The following is a 27294-nucleotide window of genomic DNA, read 5'->3' on the forward strand; positions in this document are numbered from 1 at the left end:
CACACTTTCTAATTTTCTGTCCACACACTGCATTTGTAGTGCCATGTAAGCAGGAGGTTCGGGTCCGAGTCCCCATCAAGCATACTTTTTCAACGGTCCCCGTCGATATTTATCAACGCCTGTAAGCAGCTAAAGGTCTGATATCACTGTAATTTCAGTTTAAATGTTTATTCAGGCGATCTTGTGCGTAACTACTTAACCATTTTGTGCACTAAACTAAGGAAAACGACGTGTGTGTGTGTGTGTGTGTGTGTGTGTGTGTGTGTGTGCGTGTGTGTGTGCGTGAGTAGTAGCCAGAACAAACAGAATAAAAGTCAGATTTAATAATTAAAGTGATACTAATGTCGCAGTGAAGACTGGATATACTGCCCTATAACCTTGTTACATGTAGTGTGTTATGTAAGCTTACCACAGAAATTGATAATCACATAAACCATAGAACTGATAATCATGTAAACTATAGAACTGGTAATAATGGTAGGAGGTAACTATGCAAATGAATATGTATAAACGAAACGATATTCCGTAGGTCTAACTGCAGGACTCTGCTGATAAAGTCTAATGGGTGGTGTCGCGAACCCCAATCCCGTAAGAGGTAAAAAGTGTCCAGGTCAGGAACTATTCCAAGGAAGTAACTAGAGGCTGGGAGCCAGAGCCAGCCGGAGCGTTGCGACATGGTTTTGAACAAGCAGCCCAGTCAGCCGACATACTGGAGCCGAGCGACAAACAAGGCTTGTATACACAGACGAAGGGAGGCTTACACGGCATACATGACTCCACTAGCGCTGAGCACAGAGAGACGTCAGAGGAGGTGTTCTACAAGCTTGCTATTACGTTATGGTCCATAAACGCTACATTCACCAACAATATAAATATGAGTTGCATAGCACCTATCAGTAGGGCAGCTAAGTCAGCCTGTAAAGACATGTATCTGTCCATTCTCCTCCTAAGTAATCGTACTGAAACTCTCTCTCAGTAGATATCAAATAGTTAACTTTCCATAGTCAAGATTGAGAGAGACATTAAATTTAGTTTCCTAGTGTTCACACACAGTGGAAGCTGGGACGAAAGTCAATGGCAAGAGTGGCGGTACAGTTCTTGTAACACTGTACCAGAGGAAGAAAAGAGAAAGAGACGATACTAAATCATTATTCCGTTAGCTTCCTAATGAGAGACAATTCACATACTGGAACTTAGTTCGATGTTCAATGGCTCAACAGACATAGAGAAATCGTACCCAATTAGCCATAACGTTAAATATTTCAAAATCTGTGTTGATAATACAGAAAGTACATTTCTGCAGCTTACTAATTCACAATAAAGCCTCTAGTTAGACAGAAACAAGTGTCCAGTGCCCAGTGCTATTTGTATGACATGGTCACCTTCCTCTACAAAAACCTGACGGGCCGCCACTCGCTCGGAAAGCAAGGCAGCGGGCGGTCTGTGTATGTTTTCTAAGATACACTAATGGCCTCTCGAGAAGTTTGCAGACCACTTGTTTGTTTTTCTTTCTTTTCTGCCGGTGACGGCGGCAGGCGGCGGCAGTCGCAGTGGACGGAAGAGGACGACGCCGGCGCCAGGCGCGTGGCGTAGCGCCAGGCCCCACCCCCGCCCTCACACCACTGACACCTCCCCCCCCCTTCCCCGTCAACCCACCGCCTGAGGCACTCTGGTGGTCACGTCGCTGCGAATTATCACGGCTGCGCCCGCCGCCGTCGCCGACGAGGAAATGGACTTCCGCCCCCGCCGGCAGCGACCCTGTTAACAGCGGTCCGCCGGCCCAAGCCCTCTCCAGCCAAGCTGCGGCCGCTTCTCCGGCCACCCATTAACTGCAACAGATTCCGTGAGGCTCCTATCTGACGCTGTCCTGTCTTTACTTTGCAGCTGTTACTGCTTCGTTTATTCACAGCAACCTTACATAATGCTGTAGAGCAACCGCTGTTGTTAAAATACAGGGTTTTTACAAGTTTTGCATAATACACAATTTTATTTAGATACCTTACAGAATCGGTAGATGAGTCATTTTGTAGCAGACTACCTGAAATTTTACATGAACGTGTCTAATGTCAATGTGGTTCAATGTGAATACTATCTGTGAGGAGGTAAACATTCCACCAGCAATAAGTTTCTTCCCACACTCATTGCAGCACATTTGGCGTAAATGGTGCAACAACATGGTTCAAATGGCTTTGAGCTCTATGGGACTTAACATCTCAGCTCATCAGTCCCCTACAACTTGGAACTGCTTAAACCTAACTAACCTAAGAACATCACACACATCCATGCCCGAGGCACGATTCGAACCTGCGACCGTAGTAGTCGCGTGGCTCCAGACTGAAGCGCCTAGAACCGCTCGGCCACATGGCCGGCTAACTGGTGCAACAATCCGTCTCAAAAGAGTTCTTGGGCCAATAGTAAATTGAAGATCTGATTGGAGCTTCTTTAGCGTATTCGGTGTGAGTTACGCCCAGCAGTTTTCGTGGAGTTCGTTCTGTGAAACCAAAACACACAGCGAGAACGCTCTGCAGCAATGAAAGTTGCCATTTTTAACTGTGCACTACGCTGGTGCTCATGGTGGCGGAATGAGGCAGCGATGCACTACAAAATCAAACGTGCGGTTGTTTGCTAAAAAAATAATACATCTACCGATTCTGTAAGTCATTTCAATAAATTTCTATATCATTACAAAGTTGTAAAATCCTTTTTGACTCACCCCAGCCGGCCGAGGTGGCCGAGCGGTTCTAGGCACTACAGTCTGAAACCGTGCGACCGCTACGGGCGCAGGTTCGAATCCTGCCTCGGGCATGTCTGTGTGTAATGTCCTTAGGTTAGTTAGGTTTAAGTAGTTCTAAGTTCTAGGGGACTGATGACCTTATCAGTTAAGTCCCATAGTGCTCAGAGCCATTTCAACTAATTTGATTCACCTCATATATATGACTAATTAAAATATTCATTCAATTAGTGATACAGTAAATAACTAAAAAGTAGGGTTACTTCTCCATTTACAGGTAATTACGTTGGCTGTGCAGCGGGACGAATTCCACTGACTCTTTAAAAAATTCAGTTTTGGACAGTCATTTAAGCAGTGTGTTTCAGGCAATTACTTTATTATAAAGAAGGTCCAGAATATCTGGAATGCAGTAATCAGTCTTTATTTTACAACAGATGTGTTTCGGCTCTCATGCCATTTTCAAGTAAAATGCAAATAAAATGTTGGTGAGACCATTTATGCGTTGCGAGTGGATTGTCTAGCACCAAGTTTTTTGTAGGTGCTGTAAAATTTCTTATTCTCCTGTTTTCTTTCACATGTTAAAAACTCTCCCCTTATGCTTGATGGTAATTGTTTCATGTTGTTGTTTAACCTGTCATAATTTAAAAATTTGCTCTCGAACTCACCATATGTTCTGAATTCTCAGCAATTTTGTAACGCCCTATTCTAAGATAGTCGTCTTCCATCTGTCCACTAACGTACGAGCTTCACAAATTAAGCAGATCAACAATGCAGTGGTTCGCCTGGCTCTTATGCAGGCAGTTATTGAGGTTAGCAATGACTGATAGAGTTGTTAGATGTCCCTCTGAATGAAATCTTGCCAAATTACGGAAAACTGTCTCGTTATATAGTCAAAATGTCGAGCTGGTTGGAAGGCCATGCCCATAATGCATAATGCTTCTGAATTGCGGGAAGGACGGGCGACCCTGTAGGGTTTGGTGGTTTGGCAATCAAGGAGACAAACAGGAAATACTTTTGCCGTGTGCGGGGTCGGGGGGGGGGGGGGGTCATTATTTTGCTGAAACTTAATTCCAGGATGGCTTCACATGAAGGGCAACAAAACGGAGCTTCGGATATCGTCAGTGTACCGCTGTGCTATTAGTGTGCCGCAAGTGCCAACCACAGGTGTCCTGCAATGAAATGAAGTGGAACCCCAGACCGTCACTCTTGGTCGTCAGGCGGTATGGAGGGAGACAGTCATGCTGTTATTCAGTCACTGTCAGGGGTGTTTCCTAACACGCCTTAGGTCTGATATCTCACTTACTGGAGTAGAAATGTGTTCAGTAATGAGACCCACTTCGAGTTGACTCATGATGACCAGCGAAGATGTGTTTGAAGACTCCCATTTTAGTCTTAGAGAGTACGTGCGCCATGTTTAAACGATAAAAAATAAACGAAACAACTAGCACAAATGAAAAATTGTATGATGTAACTCAAGTACAGGGCCACTATTTGAACTTCAGAATAAAAAAAATGACAACAGATTTAAATAAAAGTAAACAAATATAGATAACCTGATACTAACTGGAGTACCAACACGCGAAATGAAAACCTATGGCTGTATCTATATATTTCACCCTAAATAATAAAAGCTGGCCAGATGTTATAAGAAATATTTCGTTAGCGTTAGCCTATACTACCACCTCCTAAAATACATGCTGTTCCTCCTAAAACATCCTGGATAGTGGTAACTATATCACTGTTGACAGTCACGTAACATAACTCACATGCGTCCAGTAAGTGAGAACTCATTAACACCGTACAGCTGGCGTTAGCAAATTGCGGTAGAAAAAGGCACATAAACAAGCTACAATACCGCACACGTTGAATGATAATCTGTTAAACACAGTGCAGCATTCGTCAGCGCTAGTAAACAAACAATCCAAACAATAATAAGCGTCCATAGATACTTTGTGGGGTACGCTGTACATAATACACTGGCGAAAGCGTGTACAAAAATAACTGAAACATCAGAGCGCATGTAGGATAAACTTGTTAATAAAATGGTACGAATGAGCACCAATGATAAGCAACACTTCCAATTAAATTTACTTATAGTATTCTTTATAGGTTTGCCTAAAAAGGAAAGACTTCACTGACACTGAGTTGGTGGTTCTTTCAACACGTGCAAAATGTTATGCCCTATTTCGTTAACACATGGTACTGCAATATAGCGCGCAGTCAGTTGTCCAGTTAGCGGGTCGAAGCTACAACACAGTTACGTATTGTGGTCCTCGTAAGACGCTGGTAACAGATCTGCTGCAATCCGTCCTTCAGCTGTCAGTACCACGGAAATCTCTTTACCACTCTGCCTAACCCATTATGAGAGGCTGGGAAGTAGTTACTATGTAGTTGCTACCTTTTGACAGCTTCGCCGGAACATCACCGATACATAATTGTTTCTGTTAACACTGGTCTGTAACACGGGTACACTGGTGTGGCCAAATTACTCCGCTACTCCCCTTCTGAAAACACAACCTCAGCTGCACTGATCAATACGTTAGTGCCGTCAATTATAAACACAATATTATCTGTCGTTGCCGGCACGGCAGTAAACCTTTCTTTACCAGATGAGCAGTGTGCCTGAAGAATCGAGTGTGGCGCCGTACGAATGAAGTGCGTGGTTCCAGACAGTGTTGCGGGGGTGCGGTAGTTACTCAAAAACTGTTTATCACTCACCTTCGCATTGATTCACGGTTCAGCCTTACTCTGGCACAGCATTTCAAATTTCATTGCACTTTACGGTTGAAGAGTGTGTTATGTAATACTCCGCAACTTATTGACACCATTCCGGAAGTTCCTCAGCAACAGTTTACACAATTCTATACATACTGATTTACTAGAGTCCGACTACTGGCAGACCACATTGACAATTCTACTAAATTTTGTAGCACGTGTACGTAATGCGTCAGAAATGAATGCCGCAGTATTTCCTGTACAGTGCGACATTTTCTTAAGACAATTTTATTGATAAATTTTGTATTCTCACTTTAGTGAAAGGACCTGTCTGAGCACCACTACCTCGGTATTCGCAACGTAAGTTATGAAACCGCATTAAGAGTTCAAATTTCAGGAATATAGGGGGTCATAGGTCATTCTAGAATCTTTGTCTTGGAATATCATTTCATATGAATAGTTACTCTCCCCATTCCACTGTTTAAAGAAGGTTTATCATTATACATTGCACCATGTGGTATGTAATAGTCTTAATACTGTTCGAAAGTTTGACTGAAAAATGGAAATCTAGCTTGGCCGCTTCCTGCTTTCTGCTTTCTGTTTGCTGGTGTGCTTTCGAGAAATGTGTAACAATGTTGTCAAGAAAGGAGGTAAGTGGAAGATTTGATTAGGGTCAGCTAAATGTTTTACTCCAGTTGCGCCTTTACTATGAAGACAAGTTGTCTTGAGACCAGTTACCATTCAGTGCAACTAGGTTCTGTTCAGTCAAAGATTAGCATTTTGTGAAGAGCTTACAACCAACGTCATTCCGATTTTTAAATCATTGTCTTGAAAGGAAAACAACTGGCTACGCTGAGGAGTAGGGGAAGGGAACCCCTTGCGCCGGGAAGTAGCACCCTTTGTGTCAGGTTAATAGTAAGGAGAGTGAATGAATTTGCAAGCCAGTCTCCGGTGACCAGTCAACAATTTTTTTGTATTATTATTGAGACCAACACGAATTTACAGTGAACTATAGAGTTCACATTTCACAATTGTTTTCAGTGTGATAATACAATTCAAATCATGGAACAACATCCTGTCCAATACAGTACTGCTTGAACACTAATGTTATCTCTGTTTCATTGGTTGATTTCCGATTAATGGAAAACTCCTACAAATGTATACATGTGATGTGTTACGACAGCGAAGGGAACCTGTGCTCACTGGAGGTACTCTATTTTACTTATTCTATGTTTCTGTATTGGAGGGCAGCGTGGAGGGTAAAAATCGTAGAGGGAGTCCAAGAGATGAATACACTAAGCAGATTCAAAAGGATGTAGGTTGCAGTAGGTACTGGGAGATGAAAAAGCTTGCACAGAATAGAGTAGCATGGAGAGCTGCATCAAACCAGTCTCAGGACTGAAGACCACAACAACAACACATGTTTCTGTTAGATACAAGTTTAATTTTTTGTCAAAAGAAACCCGAAACGATGTTCTGGAATAGTGTTTTGTTTTGTCCACTAGACAGTGTCACAAGTTCCTCCAAGGAATCGTAACACAACACACACACCAATGTCCTATTAACAAATGTAAATCCACCTGATGACGGACGTTTAAACTTTTGAAACGCGTCGTGGAGATAAATAAACAGAGACGTAACAGTAAGCTTGCTGTTTCAGTTAATGCTACAAACCAAAAAACATCAGATGCCAGTGTATTAATACTTTGTTGACTTTGCTTTATTGTAACAAGAAGAGTACCACGAGAAGATAGGTCTTATGGAACTATTGATCAACATATTCCAGTTTCAATTCCTCGTGACTGACTTCATGCTTAACCAGTCGCTCCCCATTTTAGTGCCCTTCCAACTTCTTTCTTCATTTCTCCGTCTTCTTATTAATTCAAATTTTTCTTATTTTCTTCTTCCCCCTCTCCGCTCTTCCGTTTTTCTTCTTCTTTGCTCTTCCTTATTTATATCACCCGACACATAATTGCACCTACACGCCCAAGCAGAAACAGCCCCAATGGCACATACCCCCACCCCCTGTCATAATCTAGTTATGCCAGTGGCAGGTTGTGGAACCTGATTAGGAGTGGTGTTAGAGAGGGGTCACATACCGCCTCAGTTGCCAGGCATTGCTGAAGAGAACAATGAATCGTTGTTTCAGATCCAGAAAGAGAAGCTGTTGGCGTTTAGTACAGATCGAGCCGCCTTAGGAGGTGATGGGCACTATCGTGCTCTTGGTCGAGACTGAACATTGTGTTTCTGTCTCCCTGTCTACCTCTCTCTCTCGTGGTCCTCGTTCTCGAGTAAACATAGTCTATTGACGTGCCGGGCTCCTCACCTCACCTACTGCTGTGTCGCGATAATTGCTTTTTCTCACAGGGGAATGGAAGTATTTGTAGCACTCGTTTTCTATTCAGAGTAGTATGTGTAAGTCACACATTTTGAGTGATGGCTGCTAACGCATGACACACTTTATCCACAACAGCAAAATATCTGACCACTTGTCTCCCCATTACCACTTTCTGGGCAATTTAGATACTGAAAATGTGCAGGTCCGTAATCTCTGAGCCGAAATAGATACTTCTTTCACTCAGTGACGTGTGAGCAGCACAGAACGAATAGCAGACCTAACAACTGCTCTTTCCAAATCATGTAGGCCGCCTTTTTATGTTTTCCCCTTGCTTTTGTTTTTCTGTTTTTGCACCTGGCACACTAGCGCTTTGTCCACTTTCTGTTGCTTCTGGCGGAATAATATCCACTGAGGGCGAGTATTTTTTTAAGCGCGCCGGTTGCGCGCCCCTGTTTACGTTCCGAGCAGTCCGAGCACAAAACTGTTTATATTCCAGCGTTCCCCGTTGCCATGTCGCAATCCGGAAATGGGAACCCCCCTTCTTTCGGCCACCTGCTCGCCTCGCTCGCCTCGCTCGCGTCGCAGCAGCGACCTGTAACGGCGGTATCACGCGTTTAAAACTGACTGCGGCGCCGGCAGAATGGGGCAGTGTTTGTGTTGTTTAACGCGGAGTGAACAGACGAGCCGTCTCGTGGCTTTGTTGGTGATATCCGTTTTAGTGGAGGGCCTGCACCACACCTAACAATCTGTAGTCGTTACTGTGTGCTGGCTGGTTGGCTTCACATTTCTTCCTCAAATTATAGGCGTCACTATGAGTTGTGGACCCAGTTCTACAAGTATTCGACCGTGTGTCCCTTTTGTCCAACAACGTTCTTTGATCCTTTTGTTGTTATTGGACATTGTGTCATAGGCACACATGCGAGCTATTGTGTTAAAACGTATGGATTAAAAGTACTAGGATAAGATCGCAGAAATATGTTTATTGATAACTATTTTCAGTTGCTGACGAGTCTTCCTCATACCTAAAACGTAGAAAATTTTATATAAGAAGTGAACAGTAACGAGATACATTTACTAATAGAACTTCCATTATTTGATACAAACCAATACAAAGTTTTTATTTTGGTCGGTGTGTATCAGCCACCAGTGGTTATCCATTGACATAATCTCTCGACCTGAATCGCTCTTGTTAACCTGAATGATCATTCGGGCACGTACATATGGGAAAATATATCGCGACAAAAATAATAGAATACAAAGTACATTTGGTAAGTGATATAAAACAATTATCTTACGTAAACTAAAATTTGTCATTTTTATGACGTTTAGAGGTTACATATGACACATGTGGACGTGAACAAGACGAATCACTCGCTACAGAAACAAGTAACTGCCTATACTACGGCTGTCAGGTAACTTGCCGATATGTAGCATCATGGCTATACGAAGCATTGTCAGATGGCGCCACCAACCACCTAGTTTCATAAAATCTTTACTCTTTAATAAGAAAATAATGACTATATAGCGGAAATAAATAGATTTACATTTTATAAGCTACAAGTAACTATGTTCAGTTTCACTAAATGTGTAGTAAACACTTACCACAAGTTACCTTGTTGTTAAGTATTACAAAACCAGGAAATACTAGATCAGAAGGAAAGTATTACAAAATCACAACTAATAACAACAATGTTTTCGGGCACATAAAATTATGAACAGTGCCAAAGATCAAAAAACAATATACCCATACTACGGAATATTAAGACGAAGTGATACTGTCACCAGAGGTATAGGTGCCAAATAAAAACTATGTTATACGTGGATATAATCACAAACCAGTAAATAAATGTATAAAACTTGAAGCACGTACAACGGAGGCATTAGATGTTATACTACAGCAGGTTACAAAAATCGAAATTCATTAACGCAGTCAGGGTACGTTACGCCTAAGTATTTACTGTAGAATACAGCACCACTGATCACACAATCGATACATAATCCCGATACTGGTTAACTGATGATCAATAAGCGGTATTCTGCTTATTTTGCAATAGCAGGGTTGAAGGCAATCATATTCGAAGACCAAGATCCAGAACATGTAGAAATATAATATATATATATAATATATATAATATAATATATATATATATATATATATATATATATATATATATATATTTATTTCAAATGTAGCTTAAGAGCTAGATGTTAAATACATAACGACATATCGAGTGAGATAATTCAAGCTTTAAGGGCTTCATATAAGAAGCTAACAGCTGAAAGTTACATAATACTTTAAGCTGAAGTCCAAGTGCCAAGTTCAAATGTTTCAAATGGCTTTAAGCACTATGGGACTTAACATCTGAGGTCATCAGCCACCTAGACTTAGAACTACTTAAACCTAACTAACCTAAGGACGTCTCACACATCCATGCACCAGGGATGATTCAAACCTGAGACCGTAGCAGCAGCGTGGTTCCAGACTGAAGCGCCTAGAGCCACTCTGCCATATTGGCGGACTAGGGTAAGTGCCAAGTACAGACAGCTATTATGCAGTACATGGTCGCAATAAAATAATCAGTTAATTATAAAAATAAAAACATAAACATCACACCGAAACTATTAGATGCTAATTTTAATTATAATTAGCCTTAAGCATATACATCTGATGCACCATAAGGTACCAGTGGAACGTATGTTTAAAGATACAATCTGACTGACACACGTTTCAGAAATCAAATACATTCGACGACTAAGTTCACGCTATAATATATTTTGCAGTATGTATATGCCCATAAGATTCTTCAGTTTAACAAGTGTCATTCAGCTCAACGGATTATGACGATATGTAATGCCTGGAGGCTGCAACACACCGAGCAAAATAGAATTTCATATTGGTATGCTTGAGTCGAAAGAAGGCCCCAGGAATAGATAACATTCCATTGGAACTAATGACGGCCTTGGGAGAGTCAGTCCTGACAAAACTCTACCATCTGGTGAGCAAGATGTATGAGACAGGCGAAATACCCTCAGACTTCAAGAAGAATATAATAATTCCAATCCCAAAGAAAGCAGGTGCTGACAGATGTGAAAATTACCGAACTATCAGATTAATAAGTCACGGCTGCAAAATACTAACGCGAATTCTTTTCAGACGAATGGAAAAACTGGCAGAAGCCGACCTCGCCGAAGATCAGTTTGGATTCCGCAGAAATGTTGGAACAAGTGAGGCAATACTGACCCTACGACTTGTCTTAGAAAATGTATTAAGGAAAGCCAAACCTACGTTTCTAGCATTTGTAGACTTAGAGAAAGCTTTTGACAATGTTGACTGGAATACTCTCTTTCAAATTCTGAAGGTGGCAGGGATAAAATACAGGGAGAGAAAGGTAATATACAATTTGTACAGAAACCAGATGGCAGTTATAAGAGTCGAGGGGCATGAAAGGGAAGCAGTGGTTGGGAAGGGAGTGAGACAGTGTTGTAGCCTGTCCCCGATGTTATTTAATCTGTTTATTGAGCAAGTAGTAAAGGAAACAAAAGAAAAATTTGGTGTAGGTATTAAAGTCAATGGAAAAGAAATAAAAACGTTGAGGTTCGCCGATGACATTGTAATTCTGTCAGAGACAGCACAGGACTTGGAAGAGCAGTTGAACAGAATGGACAGTGTCTTGAAAGGAGGTACAAGATGAACATCAACAAAAGCAAAACGAGGATAATGGAATGTAGTCGAATTAAATCGGGTGATGCTGAGGGAATTAGTTTAGGAAATGAGGCACTTAAAGTAGTAAAGGAGTTTTGGTATTTGGGGAGCAAAATAACTGATGATGGTCGAAGTAGAGAGGAAATAAAATGTAGACTGGCAATGGTAAGGAAAGCGTTTCTGAAGAAGAGAAATTTGTTAACATCGAGTATAGATTTAAATGTCAGGAAGTCGTTTCTGAAAGTATTTGTATGGAGTGTAGCCATGTATGGAAGTGAAACATGGACGATAAATAATTTGGACAAGAAGAGAATAGAAGCTTTCGAAATGTGGTGCTACAGAAGAATGCTGAAGATTAGATGGGTAGATCACATAACTAATGAGGAGGTATTGAATAGAATTGGGGAGAAGAGGAGTTTGTGGCACAACTCGACAAGAAGAAGGGACCGGTTGGTAGGACATGTTCTGAGGCATCAAGGGATCACAAATTTAGCGTTGGAGTGCAGCATGGAGGGTAAAAATCGTAGAGGGAGACCAAGAGATCAATACACTAAGCAGATTCAGAAGGATGTAGGTTGCAGTAAGAACTGGGAGATGAAGAAGCTTGCACAGGATAGAGTAGCATGGAGAGCTGCATCAAACCAGTCTCAGGATTGAAGACAACAACAACAACATTGGTATGCATCGTTAAACGGAAGTTCAATTATTAAATATATATTGTTTATAATTCATCTTTTGTTAAAATTATTGGTCTGTTTCTGTACCAGAGCGTAGGGAGAGTGAATGGGCTCTATGATTATGTGGGTTGTTCTCCACAATACACCAAAAATAAATAAATAAATAAAAAAATAATAGAAGTAGTGCCTTAAATAAAAAAATCGTTGAAGTTTACTTACAAAATGAACTTATAACTGCCCGGATACAACAACCACATAATTCTCAGGGACAGTGCCTTGAACGGAAACAATTTAGTTTAAGTTTATTTACCAAAAATATAATTAAATTTTACTATTGGGGCACAACTATCACTGTAACAACAAGAAGAACCGTAAGAAAAGGTGTTATCCTCGATTATTAAAATATTTCCACGACTTGACGTTAAAAGATTCCATTTACAAGCTCGGAGGTTGCCTTCATCGCCTGGCTGACAAGAAAAGGTATTTCTCTTCAGATTCCTCCTAGGCTGCTAATAGTTGCCTCCGGATCCCTGTTGACGTGCCACGTAGAAGGCTCGCGCCACACCCGGTAAGACTTCCGGTGGTCAACGGTGATTAAACTGTTGGTCCCTGTCAGCAAAGATCACGACCGGCCACCCACGAAGTGTTGAGCGGGGTGTATCAGCTCGGCGCCAAAAGTCGTTCTGTTCGCGAGTGCATCGCTGCTCCACTGTCCACAACGCGCGGTGATCGAGCGTCCTCTGACGCTCTGACGCCCGGGCGGCGCTCAGCGCGGCAGCCACGAAAATTCATGCCCAGGTAGCAACGGTGGAGCGGTACCGTGTCCATCGTAGCACAACTCCCTGTCTCAAATTTTCTTGATGGAGTACGGCAACTCAGAAACTCAATACCTGTGCCGCCACTCCACGAGTAATTAGTCACCACGAACTGCTGAATGTCCTCCTTTCTTTTAGCATAAGTTTATCGCCAGTTAAAAATTACATTGGAAGATAGTTTGTGTATCGGTACGGCAGATCTTACCAGAGGAAGCATGTCTTCCTAAAGAATACAGCGGTAATTATACAGGGTGAGACAGAAAGGATGGACGTTTTTAGAACAGGTAGCATTCAGGCTCAGATAGTAGTAGTGGGTGGACTGATGTGATCACATGTTTGGTAGCTCCTGCCATTTTGTTTAGTCGAGGTCATGGAGGTGTGGACTGTGCAGCATCGTTTGTTTGCTTACGACAGTTTTTGAGTAATAATGAATCTGTAGTTGCAGTTTAGTTTGAGTTTTGTAGATATTTCAGTCTTGTAAGAAATGATACTGTTGGCACTCTAACACCATTTTACATTGAGCTGATTCATTTCGATTATGAGGAACAGTGATGAATAGGAAAGCGCCAGGGGCTCCTCGCTCAGTACGCATTGCAGAAAATGAACAGTTCGGCAAGTAATATTCGTTAGTCCTGGTCGATCTGCTGGGAGACATTCTGCTGTAATGTGTATTTTGCATGTTGATCTAGGATTTCATCCCTAAAAAACAGCCACGGTACAACAGTTGAACTCTTATGTACAGCAGCTACATTTTGCTCGAGAAATGGATGCCACACTAGCGCAAAATGTAAACATTATTTTGTTTATGAGTGATGAAGCTCATTTTCTTCTGAACGGCATGGTAAATCAGCAGAACTGTCGGTCCTGGGCCAGTGAAAATCGTAAACCATTGCATGAGTGACCATTACATAGTCCAAAGGTGACTGTCTGGTGTGCTGTAAGCGGTACAGACGTTATTGGTTCATACTTTTTCGGAGACGATAACGAGATTACTGTACCTGTCACCTCAGCATGTTATAGACAGCTGATCACTGAATTCTTTCTACCTGAAGTAAGAAGAAAATGTATTCGTATCCGACGAGTGTGGTTTTAGCTGGTCGGGGCCACAGTTCACACAGAAAGAATGTGAATGGAATTTGTTCGGACTGTTTATCGTAGTTGTATCAATTCCCGATTTGGTGACGTTAGCTGGCCTCCTCTTTTCCCAGAGCTTTCCATGTGCGACTACTTTCTATGGGGTTACCGCAATTTACGTGTATACTAGTCTAAACGGACTGAAAGAAGCAGTTCGTGTGGGAGTCGTCCAAATTGAAAGAGCAGTGTTCCAGACAGCGGAAGCCAACATCCAAGAGCGACTTGAAAAGTACATCGCTAAAAACGGCCGTCACCTGGGAGATGTTGTTTTCAAACATTAAGTTTGTAGAATGGTAACATCGTTTGAGTATTGTCCTGAAAAAAAAAGGGCATCCTTCGTGTATGCCTTACCAGGTACATAAGAAGACTATCATACTTGTCCATAACCGCACTAGTTCATCCAGCATCCATTTACGTAAACATAAGAAGTCGTTTTCCTTATATAGGCTTCAACTTATACAAATTACTCATTAGAGACTTTTACCATTATCACATTGATCAATTTGGGATCAGTGAACATGAAATATTTTCATTCGGTTTCTGGAATTTTTAACAGCAGGATGACGGGACTCAAAAACCGTAGAATATGTTTTGGCCACATCAGAACAGCAACGCTATTTCGTCCTTCGTTTTACTGCCTCCCTGGAAGTTCTGCACCCAGACCCTGCAATCCGGTTTGAAGTGAGCAGCGCATCCCTTATTATTCCTCTGGGCTTCTCTGTCGTGACTCTGTTTCCGATAGCTCTGAGACAAAAGTCAGTTATTTGACCAAAGATTCACTATTGGTGAGCTGGGCTTATATGCGAACGTATACTTAGGGGGCCTGTTTGTGAGATTCACGGTCTGCGACATTGAAGACAAAAGTCAGCCAATGAAGCGGCTGATGAGTGGAACATCTTGATGGAGGAATGCTGTGAGGGAGGAACGCAAATTGCGGTTGACCAATTGTGCAAAGGAAGGGTTAGGATATTGGCATGTGGTAGCAGTACAGGCGACCCCCTTTGAAAACAGAAATCCCGAAATAGAATCGACGTGTACGCTGCGGTATTATCAGTCACTGAATACTGATGTTGCCCAAAGGTAACAAACAAGAATTTTAAACAATTAATAGTGCCTTGCGTGGTCGTATCTCGGATCGGAAATAACCAGCAGAGTGAGTAAAGACATCCACATAACGAGCATATTTCCCAATTGCGATAACGAGAGAGAACCTACATAATCTATATGTAACCTCTCCATATGTGAATGATTTGAGAAAAGCAGCCAGCCAGTTGTAGGTATAAAGGTTTATTAACAATCCTTGACCGTGATTTCGACAACTGTAAAATTTCTTCAGAAGTACATGGACCTATTGAGGAAATTTGTTACGTCATAGTAAAAAGATTGAACAAAGTGTGAAGGATGTACATAACCACTGGATAAAAACATAACAAATAAAATTATTTACACCTGAAGCCACATATTAGTGACGACAAATTTCAGAGCAAAGAAGCTTATGTCAAGTAAGAGGGTACGTGTCGCCATCAGAAAACCAAATTAAACCCATTAAAACACTCCCATAAGAGGTAGACTAAGCATAAAAATTAAAAGGCAGTGAAACAGCCCGTATGTGGCTGGTGCCATGCGGCGACTGACAAAGTTGTCAGAGTGCACGGAAGGTAGGTGACGTATCTACGCGAAAACATATGTAGCGCAGCAAACGGATAAACTACCAATCGCCACGTTGTAACAAAAAGGGACCGAGAAAAATTTTAGGTAGAGAAATGGGGGAAGATGGGAGGTAGGGAGGATGATGGGAAATTTTAACTTTCGATATAGTACGTTGTTACATAAATGTTCCTTTACATGTGACATTAAATATTATCGAGAAAAACGTGCACCAACCTAGAAAATTATCTGAAATGTGAATTGGGCAGCTATAAAGTTTAGTACAGGATATTCTCAAATATTACTTCACCTTCAATGTACAACCATACGGCTTAGCGATGGGTAGCCCTCTCACTGGAATACTTTCTGACATTTTCACAGCCGGCCGGAGTGGCCGAGCGGTTAAAGGCGCTACAGTCTGGAACCGCACGACCACTACGGTCGCAGGTTCGAATCCTGCCTCGGGCATGGATATATGTGATGTCCTTAGGTTAGTTAGGTTTAAGTAGTTCTAAGTTCTAGGGGACTTATGACCACAGCAGTTGAGTTCCATAGTGCTCAGAGCCATTTTTTTGACATTTTCACAAATTCTCTTGCCGCAGTCTTGGGACTCACAAGGTGGTGTATAATTGCAAATACTTTAAACGCAGCTCTGATCAGCAATAATATCCTAGAGGGAAACTGTATGTCCCATATACGACAGTGATATTCAAATTTACATTAATTATATGAAAAGATACTATCCAGGAGATGGTAAAATACGCCACTTCAGCTGAGAACCCAAATGAGGCATGGGTAAACTCACAGAGACTCAGCTGCAAGGCTGCGGTCGGCTTGTAGTTTGCAGACGACTTAAGCTGATAGCAAGCTTGGTAGGATCTAGGGTAGTGAAGAATTTAGTGTTGCGAAACCACGAGAAACAGGAATGTAGATCAGCCAATGAAATGAACTATAAAATTATCTTTCTATTCAATGTACGTTAATCTATGACAGGCCAAATTCCCCCAAATCCTTTCGGAACCAGAGGTATGGGTGAGGAATACGGTGAGTGGGAAGGTCTATTGTATCTGTCCTTAAGCATTTCATCGATAACTGACTTGAACAGTTTCATCCTCGAAGGAGACGGCGTATATGGTAAGTGCCTGGCTGGAATATTGTCGATAAGTTTCATCTTGTACTCTCAAAGCATCGGCAAGCACATCCGTTTATGCCCAGCTATGCGCCCTGCTCAGACGACATATCACTAAAATTACCTTTCTCTTATTCCTTTGTTTCTCTGACCGTCTCAACGTGCGCCAGTGTTTCCAGAGAACAGGAACAAAATTTGCAAGTTCGCACCCTAGCGGAATGGAATGGAAAATTCCATTTCTCCTTTTAATATTAAGGCTCTTTTGTTGGATAAAGTCAGAACAAGGAATGACAGGAAAAACTAACTGACGTGCTACCTTTGCCTTCCAAGTGAAGTTCTTGATCCTTAGTCTAATGGTGTGATGGTGAAATGGTGAAATCCCCCAAAGCTTGCAGTTTACCAGAGTTGGACACCCTACACTTTCCTACTTCTGTACATAGTGAGGTGAAATCGGGAGAGTGCTTGAAACCTGTGACACCACTCTTCAGTAATTAGTGATAATGAGAATTACATGTCAAGTGGGCCACCAACAGGTTCTTTCTTCACTCTGAGGCAAATAAATTAAACAGGAGCAGTAGGTGATGCCCCTATCCTATTACAAACTGCTGGTCTACTCGCTGTAAATTTCCCCCTATTTCTAACGTCTAACCAGTCAGTATCCTCCCTGTTCTATAGCTTGACGCCTGGACAATTTCGTTTAAAACTGTCCATAGCTCCCACTCCTGTGACGCTACACGGCGGCCTATTTCCTGTAATGTGGCCTTTTCCGCCTTCCTTAGGCGCCTATCCCTGTCTTTGCCTTTCGCCTCGTACTCGCATGACGGACAACATCCACCTGTTGTAAAACACCTTGTAAATCAGCAAATGACTGTGGTCTTGCAACCAACAGCCACCTACACATATCCCGTTGAACTTAACCCTTCGAGAATTTTGTTGATAATCTCTGTTCCGCTGAACAGTAAACACAACGTCTATACAAATAGCATACAAAGGGCTCCCCACTCTTGCTACACCCACCAGTATTGCATTTGCACTAATTCCTGCACTGCCCACAGCGGTATGAGTTCCATGCACAAATAATAGGAGTTTCTGGCAGTGGAAAGAAATACTGCACCATGGAAGCATTCTGGACCTCTACAGTAAATAACGAGAAAATTAACAAAAGATTACGTAATGAAAAATCCAACAGAAAGTGACTTTCTCAAATAACATTACAACAAAATACAAACTTTCGGATTTTATTTTTCATTGATTTTATTTTACTGCATTTATGAGCCGTAAAAGTTTTAAAACATGAAAGTGTTTTATGTAATGTTTTAATGCTAATTTTGCGCGCTTGTTTAAAATCGAATTCCTCTCAGTGAGTTAAAGATCTCTGAATACGTGTACAGTACAAAGATGATAGCGTTCCGAGGATGAAAACCAGATTTTCGACTTTTTGAAAAATCACTAATATCCACCAACGTATCGAAGCATATGGAGCTTGCCTTGTATCGTTTGTGTCTGTACCTCATTCCTTTTACCAGGAATACTTTAGGAGTATGTTTCGGTAGGACGCTGCTATCCTGAAGCGTCCTGCTGACATTAGTTTATGATGCTTGAAGCTAAGATGCGTGAAATTTTCCTGGGAGTGGTAATAATTTTTTGAGCAAAATATTGGCACATCTGATAAAAATATTGATATTCTCAGAAACGACGCAACGAAAATACTGTACACTGAATGCACTGACAGCATCTGAGTACCAACTGAAACTGGAAAGCTGTTACCAAACTATTTTTGGTACAAATGCAACTACATTATGTAGAGTGCGTGGTTTTTAGTCTTCGTAAACCACTGGTACACGCAACCAGTACCACTCCTATGTGGAATGATTAAGGTTTGACGTTCACTAGACGTAAAGGCAAATACAACATATGAAGTTTATTGATTAAATTGTAATATACCGGTACAACTGATTCATCGATAGTGTAAGTGAAATAATTCATCCTTTTTTATCTCAAATGGAGTTTCCTACTTAATCTGAGACATGTAATTAAAATTTTGGTACGCTGCTTGCTGCCAATCAGAAATATTATTAGAAACATTGTGATTAGTGCAATATGAGCAACGAGTTGAATTCATCGGGTAATGTGATTGATACACAGTGGTCATGTTCAACAGCGTGTAGTCTTGAAGAATATGTGAACATGAAAATGGAAAGACTTAATAGCTCATTTGGACTAAATAAATTTGTTGCTTGTTATTAGTATATTTAGAGATATTCTTGTTTTGAAAATAGTTAAACTTATGTTATTTGTTATTACAATGGACATGATTTGGATAGCAATTGTCTTGGTAACGCCAATTGTAGCGGAATCCTTAGGTAACTTATTCTAGACTGACTTTACATTATAATTACAACTTTGCATTTTTTATGTATGTGCTATGAGAAAACAATATCTTCTTAAACAAACTTTTTAATGAAATTGTTTCTCTTTTTATAGCAAACTAGAAACAATACATATGAAATGAAAGCTAGTTATTATCAGAAGAAACTAAATACCTTCTCCTCTGAAGACTTGTGTCAGACTTTATATGATGTACTGGTACATATTTCTGAAGCACTTCTAAATGTTATGACGTCTCTCACCTTTAGTATTTCCTTCATCAGTTGGTATCACTCATTATTACAAAACTTATGCAAAGAACTGATTTCGAAGCATTATGTGCATAAAGTTTACAGTACACACAACGTGCAGCAAAAACATATAAGTCGAGGTTGCACAATACAACCAAAATATCTGTTTGTCTAGATGTTATACAAAATTATGTATTGTTGTCTGACAGTTCACTCTAGAATCAAGGGAATGAGCAAATAAAGAAATAATGTATATACGTTGCTGTTGTGAACTTCACTCTGGAAACTAAACTGATGTGTTCGAACCTACTCTATACTGTGAAAGCATCTTCATTTCTTGCTATCTGCTTCACCCTAGTGTATTTGAATTCGTTTTTAGTAATCAAAACTTTTTTCTCGTTCTAATTTAAGACCACACTTCTAACTATATTAACAAATTATAAATATGTAGATGTGCAGAAAGCGTCCAGTTACCTTAGCCTTTCTTTGGGCTACGTTATGTGATAAAATGCTTTTCTCCTCAACTACATCCATTCCTCACTAGGTATTTGACCTACCTGTAATATCTTTAGCTTTCTACAGCAGCACCAGATTTCAAAATCTTCTATTGTCATCTTGTCCTAATGGATTATCATCCTTGTTTCACAACTGTAGGAGGCTACATTCCAGGTAAATACACTCATAAAATATTTTCTAAACTTGACACCTATTATTGGTTAACGCTTTTATTACTATAGCCTCCTTCGTCTATTTTGTAAGCCAAATAGCAAAACCAGCGTTCTGCTTTCACTGTGTTATTTCCTAACCTGACTCCCTCAGCGTCTAATAATTTTGTATCATTGGGCTCAATTACTCTTGTTTCAATTTTGACAATATTCAGTTTATAAAATCTTTAGAAGGCACTATCTATTTTGCTCAAATGCTCTTTGAATTTCCGTTGCCCTCTCTGATAGAATTACACCTCATTTTTATTTTTTCTCCACGAAGTTTAATTCCCTTTCCAAATTTCTCCTTAATGTCATTTACGTGTACTGCTTGCTCAGTGTACAGACTGAATATCATTTGGGATAAAGAGCAATCTGTCTGATTCCCCTCTCAACTACTGCTTTCCTTTTAAGTTTTTTAATGCTTATAACAGCTGTCTGGATTTTATAGAAAACCTTAGAAACCTTGCAGTTCCTGCGTTTTATCTGCCCTAACTCCAGAATTGCAAAAAGAGTGGTGCAGTTAAAATTGTCAAAACTTTCTCTAAATTTACTTTCTTCAGTCCATCTTCTTAGGTAGACTCTTGTGTTATTACATTTCCCTGGAACCAAAACTAACTGTATTTGTGACGAGAGGAGAGATTTTTCATTTTAGATACTTCGACCTAGATCCACATTTATACAATTTTGAGCCACCTGGAAACCACAAAGAAGGTATTTGAAGTGTGAGAGCATCGTAGTACCGGCAAAAGTAGAGAAGTTTACAGCAGGCCGAATAAAGTGGAATAAGATCACATACACTTATATAAAAATAAAAAAAATAAAAATGATTATTTCAGAGAAAACATGATTCGATCAAAACGCATTTTGTTTAGTGAACTGGTTCAAAGCGTACTAAGAGCACTTTAAAAAATTAAGTGGCCCTTTATGCATCGGGAAATGTTTTCAATCATGACTAATTCTGGAATATAATCTAAATAGCTAGGTCATGCTGTCGAGAATTATCACATATTTCATTTGTTTAAGCAGCGAAACGTTTCTTTCATTCCTGTAAAATTATGGTCTGTACGCTTAAAACGAGTTGAAATGGTGCTGCTGAAATATTACTATTAATAGTACTTTTAAACATATCATTGTATTACAATTTGAGAAGGATAAAAATAACGTGACTCGCGTATCCAGGAATTTACATGCTTAGTTGAACGTCGGGAAAGAGCGCGCACTTAGTATTTAACTCTCAAATCTAGTGGATGACAAAGTTAAAACAAACTTTTGATATAAGGCTATTGCTGGTTCATTTAGGAACAACATATATCAGTTACAGCTGCCTCACTTTTAAAACGAACATTAAATGTCAACAAAGATAAGACATTGCTCGTTCGTACTCAGCCACATCGTTTGGTAAGAGTACGTGATATGTGACCAAAGAGTACACACCAACATAAATCCCAGGAAAATTTACAATGTCCTCCATAAACTGTGCATTCTTCGTTAGCATTGGGAGCTATTACCACACTAAATCTAGTCTTCTGTGTTAGGCTCCTTGTAGACTTTTCCACACCCTGAGCAATTCTAAACATCAGGTCTCTTCTTGGATTTGAATATGGTTGATCCTGGAGATAATGGCGCGGATAAGTCCAGGCTAGACCTACAGATTATGCGTCGTTCGTTATTGGGATTTTGTCCTGTTTAACTGGTTTTTCTAGCAGTGCATATTTTTAAGGAGACTCAGACAAAATCTCGAATTTTTTTGCCATTTTCTTCTTTGTTGTGGGTCAATCATGTTTTGTTAATGGATAAGTGCTATTCTGGCTACACCTGATCGCACATCAGCACTCTGAACTTCACTTGCGTCACGTTCTTGATTTTTTTCGTGGTGACTGCACAGAAAAATCATCCGTCAACAAGCAGCAACATTTGTCCATGGTTTCCTGTAAAACTACTTCACCTTCTTCAGTTGTTGGAAACTGATTTGTGATGGAACAATGTCTTCCGCTGTGAAAACATCCGGACTGAACGGGAATATTCCCCTAGACTAGATGGATTTCTCAGCTGCTTGAATTGCAGCTACTCTAGAATGTGCAGATCAAAATAGAGCACTCACATCCGTCTCCCTAATGTGTCTTCCTGGATTAGTAACCTTTAGAAACAAAATTGGTGGGGATGGTGGAATTAAGAGTACGCGTGTGGTCTTTCCCACTATCTTAAGCAACTTCATAAATTTGACACTATACATGCCGCCAGCTGACATCAGGACGATAGTGACGATGTTCGTTTTCCATGTTGTGTACCGCAATTTCCCATTTGCTAAACTTAAAAGCTAAATCAGTATCCCCTTACAATGAATTACCTGTTGAGGTGTTAGTATGTAAGTAGGCTATTTAGGTTTTTGTGTTGGTGACGCCATGTAGAGCTCTGTATGAAAGTCGCTAAACTGCACTGTGTGGAGTCTGTGGCTGGTTGGACTCGTTGTTGGATTATTCGCTAGTGTGGTTTTGGGCAGTTGGATGTGAACAGCGCTTAGCGTTAGGCAGTGGTAGGTGAGCCGCCAGCAGTGATGGATGTGCGGAGAGAGAGGACTTCAAATGCTTCTGAGCGCTATGGACTATGAGAGTCATCGGTCCCCTAGAATTTACAACTACTTAAAACTAACTAACCTATAGACACCACACACATATATGCCCAATGCAGGATTTGACCCTGCGACCGTAGCGGTCGCGCAGTTCCAGGCTGAAGAGATGCCAGAGTTTTGAGATGTTAATATGAGCGGACGATTCCGACGTGTGTCCATGAGAAAAAGGAAATTTGCGAAATTGGATGTCACGAATATATAACGAATTTTGAACGTTGTTAAGGTAAATTCATTGTTTGTTCTCGACCACAATCTTTCATTTGCTAACTATATGCCTATCAGTAGTTAGTGCCTTTAGTAGTTGGGATCTTTTAATTAGCTGTCAGTATTGGCGTTCGCTGTATTTCAGTAGTATGAGTGACGAAGATTTTTGTGAGGTAAGTGATTCATGAAGGATAGGTTATTGTTAGTCAGGGCTATTCTTTTGTAGGGACTATTACAAATCAGATTGCGTTGCTCTAAAATATTGTGTGGCAGTTTATAAATGATCAGAATAAGTAATGAGAAAACTGAGTACGTTAAGTTTTGCTCAGCTGTTTGAAAATCAAATAATGTTTTTCCAGCCCTGTCATTCTTTATATTCAAAGAGGAAGTTTCAAGTACAGTTCATTGTACTCGTTGTTGACCTTCGGTTAGAATGACCTTCCGCTACATTTGACGATGTGTCGTTAAGGACAAATTACACAAGACTGTACGACGGTACGCGCGTAGCTTGGGCCTTATCCTTGGCACCACTGGGCGTTGCATCAGGTGTTCGGGTGAATCCTTGGCCAACGCACAGAGAGAGTGCCGAGTCCTCAGCAGTATTCGGGGCGATGCCCCTCTAACGTAACTTCGCTGGACGTGCCCTGGCTACGGGCCGCGAGCCGGCGCTAGGGCCTCCATATAAAAGCCCGCAGCGTGCTTCGGGAGACACTGTGCCGTCCCCTTCCGACACGCCGACAACAGCCATGTTCAAGCAGGTGAGTGTTCCGCTGAAATCATGTGTCAGTCCTTCTGGTCACCATTCCTCACTGATCTGAGTGCAAGCCTACGAATCAGGATGGGTTCTAGCGAGGGATGCCGTTGCAAGTCTCACTGCTGAAGTCGCAGACTTCTGAACGAACAATAGGAAAAAACAGTTCACTGTTTCCATGGTCAGTATGACGACCTACATGGATCTGTGGTTAGGCTCAATGCGGAAGTCTCGTACAAAAGCGCTCCGACCTGTACGAGTTTTAATTATTTTTGCTCCATATATACGAGGCAGTTCGTGTATTAAAGTTCGTTTGGTCGCGAAATCGAAACGAAAATAAAAGTCCGATGAAGCTTTGCTGCGCTCGATTCTAAATTTTATCTTTGCGGTCTTTTCGTGAGATAATCACTGGAAGAAGCAATGTATTGGTTGTCTCAAGTGGAGAGTAGTAGCTGAAATAATGCTGAAACTTACCACACGTCACTATTGCAATCTCATCAATATATTTGAAATCTATTGAAAAATATGATACATATAATACTAAAAGCAGGAAATAGTTATTTGAATAAAAGTTATTAATGGAGCACATTTTTAATTGGACTAAAAAGATATAGAGTAATTTCTACTATAATCATACAAAATCCTAACCCAGTACAGGTAGTTATGGAGATTTGTAATTGAGAGAGTTTAATAGATAACTGATACATTAATAGTTCATCTGCTTACCACTACACTACTTACTGATGCGTAAATAGTTCACCTCGTTCTACTACCTTTTGCAGGCGCCTCAGGTTCTTGTTTAAGCCTTACAAGCGTTGCCATAGTTGTTAAAAAAAAAAAAAACATAATTCAAGTAAGTCCGCTTATAGCTGTGACTAGTATTGGGCCCTTAGACAGTCACAGTCGATTAATAGTTAGTAGCAAAATTATTTTAAACTTATTCTACTTTATCATATTTTAACTAGTTTTGTGGCGTATTCCTGGAGAAGTAATGTGGGGAGCACCTCAGTATTTGTGTAAGCGCGCGTGAGAAACCACCTAAAAACTGTACTGAAACCGCCCGATATACCAATTGACAGTCGGTGATCCGTTGCGAGGACTCGATCTGGGTCTCCTTTAAGTTACTGTCTAGTTGCATAGCCCTTAAATACGTTTTGCTATGAGGAATGGTCGATGGATAGGGATGTAATAGGAGCTTTCATTCGAAGCAGAAAAATCTAGTAAACATCGTCTATGGAATGGGTAACGTAAGAGTTATCAGCTGTTCTTCATCTTCAATACTGCAAGACAAATCTCTTCTGCTGCAACCTCTTTGCGTTAGTGATTTTGAGAGGTGGTATTTTTTGTGTACAGCTTCGTACACAGTGGTAAGTAGAGGTGGGCTGCAGAACCGTAAGGCAGCTGTCGTCGGAGGGAAGATGGACAGGAGCAGAAATGATTAGTGAACAAGTTAACACAACAGATACAAGATTTGCTTGAATTGTATTTCTCCAAGTGAACGATATCTCATCAGAATTAAGCGGCAAGAACTACAGTCCAGCTCATACACGAGGAATTAGGATGGGACTTTCTGTCCTAAGAACGAACAGAGGTGTCGTAGCGTTGTGGCTGCAAGTGAACGTGGGGTGTTTGGCTGCCGCCAGCCGCCCTATGTCGCTGCGGCGAAGGGCGAAGTCACTGGAGGTCAGGTTTAGCGGGCGCGTAACATTGGGTCCGACCGATCCCACGTCACCGCTGTCGGTGTCGAACAGAAACTTGAAATCCTGTTCCCAACCGCAGAATGTCAGTGGAGTGGTATCTATATGCGATACTATAGTATTACGGACCACAAACAAGAAAAACATGTCCTTTGAACACGGACTCTAAAGTGCGTACCTTAGAAGCTAAGGACACATGTTCATTTTCGCTATATGAAACACATTTCTCCTACCGAACAACTGCTAATAGCTTTTGAGCTAAGCACTTCAAAGGCCGTTTTACTAGACTTCTTTACTTCCAATGATAGTTCCTGTCAAAACCCTGAATACTGATTATTCCTCCTGGGTCACCGTACATACATTGACGATGTACCTAAGAGTTGGTATATCGAAATAAATAAGAAACTGGTACATCAAAATAAATAATAAACTAAAAGAGACATTTGACAGCCATAATTTAAGCCTTTTCGCAGTTATGTCCTTCTGAAGCGTTATTTAGGAAATACCAATGTCTAAGACCCCTCTCCTTCCCAAAATCAATCATGTAGTGCCCATGTGCGTTCCACGATGTTCAAGTTCACGTGTTGTCAAAATCTGACATCCCTCGTGTTTATTCCTACATTTCACTGGGCTTCTTTGGGAGATACTGTCCCTCATACCCTTCTCGCAACATTATCCTTTCTTCCTGCAGAACTAATATCATGCAGCTTGATGCTCGCCTGCTCCTCCTGACTGTACCCACGATTAGCGTGCTTCTACCTGTTGTTGCAGGTGATCGTCGTCCTGGCCGTGGTGGCCGCCTGCCTGGCCGCCCCCGGCCCCAAGCCGGCCCCCGGCCTGCTGGCCAGCTACGTGGCCGCCGCCCCCGTCGCCTACACCGCCCCCGCTGTCGCCGCCCCTGTCGCCTACACCGCTGCCGCCCCCGTGGCATACGCCGCTCCGTACGCCGCATATGCCGCTCTACCCTACAGAGCTGCATTCTACGGATGAAAACGACGTCTTCACTGCGACCATCTGGCCACGTCTGCACCAAACTGCAGACACTGAAAACAATCTGACAAGAAATGTGGACTGCGAGAACTAAGTTGTAACGAATAAATACAATCACGAAAAGATGTTTTTGAGTCATTTAGTAACATATAACCTTTGAGATAATTTAGACTGAATGCTGTGCCGCATTGTTAAATATTTTTAATGAAAGCTGGCGCATAACATGATGTGCCGAAATAGCGAATTTAATCAAAATTATTCTAACATTCAACGACACTTGCTTCATCTGGTGTGAGGTGGTAATCTTCAAACTATTAGCTTCTATGGCTAGTACTTTCTTCTCTCAAACTATGACAAGTTGTTCAAAATGGAAAACTAAGTTCATTGAGATGAAAGCATTGTATTAAGTATTGCCGAGCGAAAATCCAGTGACTCCCCATTGAAAGTGTTGTAGAAATCTACGATAATATCCCGTTTGAAGAAAAGCAAGTAGTTTCGCATCATCTTTGGACAATCTAGTTGCTATCTCGTGTAGTCGTGATGCCTTTCCACTACTAAGTGATAGTAGCTACTTTTCTGTTTTGCGATCGGTTATCTCAGTATCTCCCACTTCGTAAGAGGATCGCAAGGAGGTGTTACGATCTTCCATGATGAAACAGTTTCAGAAGACAATGACTGAATTCAGTATTTCGGCCTTCTCTCTATAATCTTCAGCTTGGGTGCCACTATGGTCACTGTGTGAATAAACAGATGATTTCGAAGCGTTTACTGATTTTACTCAAGACCAAATCCTCTTAGGGTTTTCACTC

General features: G+C 41.1%; 1 protein-coding gene across 1 annotated transcript; it reads left to right on the top strand.

Moving 5' to 3' along the window:
• Positions 1-23773: 23773 nt before the first annotated feature.
• On the top strand, positions 23774-26608 carry LOC124805381 (cuticle protein 16.5-like). Its single transcript, XM_047265938.1, has 2 exons — positions 23774-23805; positions 26267-26608. Exons 1-2 carry the CDS (start codon positions 23794-23796, stop codon positions 26483-26485), a joined length of 231 nt encoding a protein of 76 aa, XP_047121894.1. The 5' UTR covers positions 23774-23793; the 3' UTR covers positions 26486-26608.
• Positions 26609-27294: the final 686 nt, after the last annotated feature.

The sequence above is a fragment of the Schistocerca piceifrons genome, chromosome 7 (assembly GCF_021461385.2).
Source record: "Schistocerca piceifrons isolate TAMUIC-IGC-003096 chromosome 7, iqSchPice1.1, whole genome shotgun sequence".
Lineage (NCBI taxonomy): Eukaryota > Metazoa > Arthropoda > Insecta > Orthoptera > Acrididae > Schistocerca > Schistocerca piceifrons.